The sequence below is a fragment of the Mus caroli genome, chromosome 17 (genome assembly GCF_900094665.2).
Source record: "Mus caroli chromosome 17, CAROLI_EIJ_v1.1, whole genome shotgun sequence".
NCBI lineage: Eukaryota > Metazoa > Chordata > Mammalia > Rodentia > Muridae > Mus > Mus caroli.
The window spans coordinates 89959932-89968155 of NC_034586.1; the positions used below are offsets into that span (position 1 = coordinate 89959932).

Sequence of the window (8224 nt, forward strand, 5' to 3'; positions counted from 1 at the left end):
GAAAGAAAGAAAGAAAGAAAGAAAGAAAGAAAGAAAACATTTTTCTCACAATGGAAGTAAAAGTATAAAATATCAAGATACACAAAATTGTCACAACAAGATCACATTCATATCCATTAGGATGGCAATTTCAAAACAAAACAGAATGCTTTGGTGAAAACACTGGAACCTTTATGCACTGTTAGTGGCAGCTTTAAAGAGCACAATGGTAGTTTCTGGGGGAAAAAAATTCAATATATAATCTAACAATTCCATGACTTCTATAGTAACAATCTGAATATATCTGGCAAATGTTCAAACCAAGAGACGAAAATTGGGGTAAAGGGGAACAAAATAATGCATGCTTTTTCTTATGCAGAGTATAGATTTGATGATATATGTATGCATATCGTTGTTTAATTGTGTGTGTGTTTGTGTGTCTGTGTGTTTGTGTGTATGCATCATGAAAGAAGAAGGGGGACAACTTGGAGGGAGGAGGGGACTAGCAAGAAGGGTTAAAAAGGTGATAGTTAGTGGGGGTGAAATATGAGCAATGACACATATGTATGAAATGTCATGATAAGTCATTTTCTAGGCTAACTAAAATAATTCAAAAAAATTCAACAACTCATCATGATACAAGGCACCAAATATGATGATGGGAACCGGCCCTCTGCAGACTGCCTCTACACAGCTTTCCATCTATTGCTATAGTATATTTACTCTGGTGTTTAATATTTTGGAAGTTTTCTTGTTATTTTCAGGGATTTTTTTCCTACTGTAAATTGTCAGCATTCTTTTCATAATTCCCCACTTTATCCTCACACCATTTCCAATACTGAAAATACAAATTGTGCAGACTTTTTAAAAGCTCTAGTTCAGTCTATACAATCTTTAGCAGATCTGGCTCTGCAAAAGCACATTACCCTGCTGACCTCATATATAAAACAACCTCATTCCACTCTCCTGGCACTGGTCCCCTTCTTACCCCCAAATAACCCTCTGTTTTCATGTCATATATACAAATATACACTTGGATAAGAGTCTACACTCAGCTGCTTGTTGTTAAATTCAACACATGAATGGAAACATGAGAAAGTAAGAACACTGATACATCTTCCATGAACTCAACCAACAACACAAGGTCATAGACATCAACCACCTGAGCTGATAGAAGCACGTGTAGTGTTAATAAAACTGGCTTAACATGTTCATTACAAAGAAAAAAACAATAAAGCTCTATCAAATTCTAACTCCGACCAAAACAAATGCTTTATTTCTAAGATACTGTTGTATTTATTTAGGTCTTTTTAATGCTACTTCACACTAATCTTCCTGCATGATGAATAATTTTGTCCTACCTTTGTATGATACTCCATGGCATCCAATTCACCTTGATTGAAAGCAATACATCTTTTACGCTTCTAAAGAGAGGGTGATGAGAAAAAAAATAAGGTTGTAGTCTATCACAAAACTGACATTTTGAAACCTGCTAGATTTTATTTTTTATACTACATTTTTAAATTTTGTATCTATTTTTTAAAGGTAAGAAGTTCCATTGAGATCAAAATCAATGCAAAGGGTACTAGTGCCCATGGAATAAGAACTGTGGTTCTTCATAAGCAGTTGCCATAGTTACCCATCAGTTTATATGCATATGACATAATTACTCTCAACTTTCTTCATTCTTGACATGAACTATCTACAAGCTATCAAAGAAAATCTAGGGCTGTAGCAAAAGACCAGTAGTTAAAAGCATTGCTCTTGCAAAAGATCCAGGTTTAGTTCCCAGTACCCACTTGGTGGCTCATGGCTATGATTCCAGTTGCAGTGGATCTGAGGCCTTCTCCTGGCCTCTGCAGGCACCAGACATACACACGGTACACAGAGGTTCATACAGGTAAAATACTTATACACATTAATAAATCAAGAAACTAGAATGAAAGAGAATGGAAGGGAGGGAGGTGAAGAGGGAGGGAGGAAGGAAAGAAGGAAGCAAGCAAGCAAATAAGTAAGCAGGCAAGAAAGAAATCTTAAAACCAAGTATGGCATCTCAAGGCTGCAATACCAGGAAATGAATGGTAGGGGGCATGAAGGGTAGGGGTTCAAGGTCATCCTCTGCTACACAGTGGATTCCAGAACAGCCTGGGCTACCTGGACCCTGTTCAAAAAAACAGTGCAGAGGCGCCAGGGGGGGGGGGGGGACAGTATAGCTATAATCCCAGCAGCCAGGAGGTAGGAAGGTCAAGTTCAAAACTAACATTAGCAACATATCAAAAGAGCCTCAGGAAAAAAAAAATGTCAATTTTAATGTATTTTAAATGGTATTTAGAATGCTGGCAAGATGACACTTATCACCATATCCACCATTGTGCGAGAACAGAGCTCCTGAAAACTGTCCTCTGACCTGCAGGCACAAACCACTGCACAAGCGCACCTATGCACACAATAAATAAATGAAGATGTTTAAAGTCCTTCAAAATTGATCTGAGGGTTACAGATAAGCCAGTGTTACTAGCAATATTCTGCACCTGACTACACCACAAAACAGAGCATGAAAGCAGGAACATAGAGCTATAACTTCTTTTCATTGCTGATTGCTATTAATATAGTATCAAATTCTCAACAGGCTAAAATACATGTTGACTAATTACATAAAAAGATGTAAGATTACGCTAGCTATGTAACTTCGTTAGCATATCAGAAATGATCAATTTCATTATGATAGTATTAATTACATAGGCTGATCTGTATCTTCCACATTAAAATGGGAAGTTTGTCAGGCATGGTGGCATGCACCTATCATCACAGCACTGCAGAGGCAGGGACGTGAGTTTAAAACAGCCTGGTCTACACAGTGAGTCCAAGACAGCCTGAACTACAGTCAGATGTCTCATTAAAAACAAACAAACAAAAAACCCAACCATGCTAAAGTCAAATGCTTGGTGGTCTGAATTAGTGACAGTGATACATCTGAGGTTTTCTTTTCTGTGCTTCACATGTAGATGAATCAATATATACTTGTTGAAAAGGAAACACATGTCCAAAAAAAGAAAAGAAAACCATGCATTTCTGACTGCATTTCAGGTACCTCCAATAGCAGAAGAGGTTACTACAAGTAACTTCCTTACTGTAACTCTTAGTATTCTTCCCTAATTTTTTAACCAATTATAAGGTACAATAAAGGCACTGTGCTTATCTTGCTTCATCATTATGCACAAAAATAGATGGAAGGAGCTTGCACATTTGCTAAATGAACAATCATTCATTCCTATCCCTAACAAGACAATATCTACATTGAGTTTGTATGATCACCTCTGGACTACTGGAACACACCCAAAAGATTAAAGCATATACTGAAGGTGCTTGCTGCTGAGCCTGACAACTTCAGTTCAATCCCCAGGGCCAATGGTCAACATGGTAGAAGGAAAGAAAAACTCTACTCCCACATTTAATCTTGTACAATATACTCAAATTATCTATTTTTGGTGGGGGAGAAGAGATTGTTGTCTGCAGGGGGCGGGGGTTGTTGTTTGGGAGGGGTGGTTTTTTTTGGGAGAGAATCTCATATAGCCTAAACTGACCATGAACTCACTGTGCAGCCAAGGGTGGCTTGTACTCCTGTTCCTCCTGCTCGAATTACAACGGTGTGCCACTATATCAGACTCAAACTTCTGCAAAACTGCCCCAAAGTATATACTCAAACACAAGTACCTTATAAATATGTATATTCCATAGCTTTCCTATTATCACTAGAAAACTTTACAAAAATACCCTTCTCTCAAGCTTTTATTATACAAGCCTATTCCCAAAACACAGGCCTTTAAAATTCCCTAAAATCCACTGAATAATTGGAAATTTTTTCATAGAAATTTTAAAAGCAAAAACAGGTGTAAAAACATTCAGTACTATTTACCACTCTTGCTGGCAGTGAGACCTAGGAGAATGAAGCGAACAGATGAGGCAGATTAATGTCTCATGCGATAGGCCAAGTTTATCAGTTTATCAGAGTATAGGACAATTTATATTCTGAGGGTTAAGAAGAGTCATGTGAGTAACAGGTACAATCACAAAGGCAAGCCAAATGAGGTTGACAGGTAGGGTATGGTAAAAACATGATTTTCCATAAAGGCATATAAACAAGTAACAAAATCCAGTCGTAATGAATAAATTCACTTTTACATCCCAAGAACAATTTCATGATTTTGAAGAATCTGAGGCCACAAGACTCTTGCTTTCTTTCAGGTTTTCTCACAAACATTTAGAATACATTTATTTATTCATGCATTCATTGTGCATTGTGGGGAGGGGTGCATAGCCATGGCACCCAGGCAGAGAGAGGTTAGAGGACAACTTCTGGGAGGCAGCTCTCTCCTTCCACCAAGTGGGCCCTTGCGATCAAACTCAGACCCTGAGTTTCAGCAGCAGGCACCTCTGTTTATCTGCGGGGCCACCTCTCCTGACCTCTATTTACTTTTTGAAACATGCAATGTGTTGTTCTAAAATAGTAGGATGTTAGAAAGTATAATTAAAGATGTCTGACAGCACCTGCTGAGAACCCCAGCACTTGGGAAGTGGAGACAGGAGGATAAGAAACCTGTGATCCTCAGCTAGGCAATGAGTTGGAGGGCAACCCACAACTGCTCTTGGACATGCTAACACCGTCTGCATTATTAACTCTTTTTTATACTTAGAAAATGGGAAGGTGGGGGTGGGGTGGGGTATAGGGAACTTTCGGGATGACATTTGAAATGTAAATGAAGTAAATACCTAATAAAAACATTGGAAAAAAACTATAAAAAAATAAAAAATCTTAGAACCTTTAAAAAAAAAATGGGAAGATGTTTGAGATACTTAATGAGATTTTTTGTTTCATGTTAAAAAAAAAAAAAAGACAATTAAAACTTCCTACCTTCCCAACAGAAACAGAGACCTCTTGTTTATAGTCAGTCACTAGATTTTCGTTTTTGTTACTTTGTTGGCGCTCTTTGCGAACAGCTGGAACTATGTAAGGTTTGGCGACATTAAATAGCTCAGATCGGAAAACATATTTTTCGGTGATCACTTCACAACTTCCTTCATCGTCATTGCCCGACACAGTAGTGAAGTCAGGAGCAAAGCACATAGCAGGAGCTCCAAAAGGCGACCCGGGATCCAGCTGAAGAGAATCCATATAGACAGAAGTAGGGTTGTTTTTACTACAAAAAGACTCTTGATGCTGGCGAAGTTGATAGTTTGCTTTGTTAATGAAAGAAAGATGATCCAGTAACCACCCAGGAGACAAATGATGCACCACAGACATTCTCACAAAAAACAAAAAACAAAAACAAAAAACTGATAATCAAGAATCAGAACTAGGACTGAGAGTATAGCTCAGTGTGGGGGTCCTGGGTTTGATACCAATGTTGCAATTAAGTTCTTAATGTCCTGTATATCAATGATGTACACACAAGAAGGTTTTATATTTAAACATACAAGGTGAGTGTGTACATACCACCTCTAAGGAAAAATGTGAAACTTTAAGTGTCTTTTAATTTCAGAATTGGTCATTCAAAATTTTCAGCCAAAGTAGTCAAAGACGCTTCTTAGTTTGATTCTCCTTTCTTCGGGTGCCCTCTGTGGTCCTGTTTTGGTCCTTGAATCAAGGCACGAGTCCACATGGTCCAAGTATTCAAGTCAATAAATCCTTAAAAAGTGAGTGCCCTGTCAAGTCAAAGGATAGTAATTACCTGCAAGAATTTACCCTTTTTTAAATGATATAAATCTATTTAGAGAGGGCCACAGAAATTAAAGGAAAAAGAACTGTTGTGTTTTCAAACTACAATTGCCACAGGAAGTCACTCCATTACTCAGATCCCTGCCCTACCTAATCGTTATCAGTTGTAGAGCAATAAGAATAAAAGACTGCTCCAGCCAAACCAAGTGCAGTATGAATAGTAATCAGAAGTTCACAACTAGTTTGCTAGGTCAGAACATCAAGATTTATAATCTGTTTGAGCCACACTCCAGTAGCTAGGTTTTTCAGAACTTCTTTATCTTTACTTAAAATATGTTTTACATTTCTGGCTAGAGCTTTATTATAATGTAGAAACCTTAAGAGAGCACCGAATAAAAAATAAATTAAAGGCTCAGATAGCATTTATAGTCAAATTTCTTATGCAACTGACTGTAGTGTTTGTTTTTTAAAGACAGGGTGTCACTAGGTTGCCCTGGTGTATGCCTCGAATTCAAGACTCAAGGGGTGTGGACACTGCCCCACATACAAACTAAATTACTTGATTTCACTGAGCCTCAAAATTATCTTTTAGGTTTTTGGAGTTGTTTGCATGTGTGTGTTTTGTTTGGGGTGGTTTTTCTTTGGTTTGTTTGGTTTGTTGGTTGGTTGTTTTGTTTTGAGATAGTGTCTATCTACGCTGCTCTAGCTGTCCCAGAACTCACTATGTAAACCAGGCTGGCCTCAAACTCACAGAGATTCCCCCACCCCACGCCCCACACCCACCCCTGCCTCCTGAGCGCGGACATTAAAAGCGTGTGCCACAACGCCCTACTAAAACGATCGTTTTTATGTTCTAATGCCATTATTTTGGAGAAGTAAATGAGATAATCCCCATGAATTGCTGCTCACAGAGTCTGAAATGTAATACCTGCTAATATATCTGCTGACTATTTGGTGATGGAGATCTTCGTGATACCTGAGATTTTGGGTTCCCAGCCGAGACGTGAAGTGAGGAGACACTGTGACTGCTAGGGAACCTCAAACTCTCAAAAAAAATTAAAATAAATAATAAGTAAATAAATAAATAATGCTTAGCTCAAAACTAGCTAATGGCACAATTGCGCTGAGACCCCGGAATCATCTACACTTTAGCCCAGGGACTGGCAACGCCTGCTTGTAGTTCCGACCTGGGCGGCGGTAATCCACAGCACTTGAGGCAGTCTGACGATAAATATCCCTCAGGCTCTTCCACCACCGCTCTCCACAGCCTCTCCTAACGTCAGGAAACGTCACGCCACCTCCCAGGCTCGCCCCGTGGAAACAGCACTCATCTAAAACGGGTCCTGGTCTCCATCCTTTCGGAAACAAACCCTCGCTTTCTCGTTCCAGGACGCGGCCATATTGCTGTACGGAACTCGACTCCAGGAGGGCTCCGGTCGCTCCGCCCGACAGCACTACTCGTCCTAGACGCCAGCTTCCGGGATAGGGTGGGACTCCCTTCAGGTCATCGACGCCGACGATGACCTGGGAGGAGCCCGGAGCTTGCTGCGCCGCCGATGCAGACACTTCCGGAGACGAGGGCGGGCGCTGAGCGTTTGCGCATGCGTACTCGCCGTCGCAGGCCTGACGTCAGCGCGGGCGGAAACTTTAAAATTCAAACCGCCGTGGGTTGACTGAGGCGGACGCTCTGGTTTTGGCGGCTGTGTTTTCGTGTGCAGTCGTGCCGTTTACTGAAAACTGGGCGCTGGGTCTCGTTGAGAAGCTGAGCGAAAGGAAACTGCTGAGATGGGATCAGCTCTGACTGTGTTAAAATGGTCCGCGGCGCTGGAGCTGACTGTTGCGAGGGAGCTGGGGTGGGGATCTGCCCGGCTCTGCAACGTTTGTAGTGGGAGGAGATGATGCTAACAGGTGGGGACTGACAGGGGGAAAGCTGTTTGGTGTGCTGTGTTCCCGTCCTGATGCTGCATCTTAAAAGCCTGTTACGGACAAGGACTGGAACCAGTGAAATCATGAGAGTAAAATTAGGTGGAATGCACGCCACCAAAACAAGGAGGGGTGTGGCTCAGTGCTCAGCCTAGCGTGCTGAAGGGTCTGACTCTCCACCCCTAGCTCAAGACAAAACAAAAATAAAATGCGATCAGCCTAACCCTCTATGGAAGCTAGGGCCGAGTGCATAGCGTCTGATGCTGCAGAGATGGAGACACGATCCAACGTAGACATTATTTTGATACTTGTTTTAAAAGTGGGAGCAGCCTGTGTTGTGAACCGGATTGTTTATCTTTGTTGAAAGGTGTTGCAGTAAATCTGCAACCCAAATAAGTCCAGGCAATGAAAACACAACTTTATTAATATGAATACATGCTGTGCGCCTACATTGGGCAGATCTACCACTACAGTACTATCTTCCCCATATAAGAGACCCCTTAGAACTTCTCCAGGCCAGGTGCTTCTGCTCCACTTTCCTTCTCAGGCATGTTCTCTCTCTCTCTCTCTCTCTCTCTCTCTCTCTCTCTCTCTCTCTCTCTCTCT

The 8224-nt window shown here is 40.9% G+C and overlaps 1 protein-coding gene across 6 annotated transcripts in view; it reads right to left on the minus strand.

Annotated features, from left to right (window-relative positions):
* The window catches only part of LOC110284272 (methyltransferase-like protein 4), a 26796-nt gene extending 19554 nt beyond the window's left edge, over positions 1–7242 (minus strand). For 3 of the 6 annotated variants that reach the window (XM_021149991.2, XM_029471507.1, XM_029471509.1), the window contains exons 1-3: positions 6883–7242; positions 4892–5682; positions 1341–1403 (exon numbers count right to left, since the gene is read on the minus strand). In XM_021149991.2, the coding sequence (XP_021005650.1) occupies positions 1341–1403; positions 4892–5281 (453 nt within the window). In that variant the 5' untranslated portion in view covers positions 5282–5682; positions 6883–7242. Of the gene's footprint in view, positions 1–1340; positions 1404–4891; positions 5683–6623 lie in introns of all 6 variants that reach the window. The other 3 variants (XM_021149996.2, XM_021149994.2, XM_021149992.2) reach the window with 3 other exon arrangements.
* Between the last annotated feature and the right edge of the window lie 982 nt (positions 7243–8224).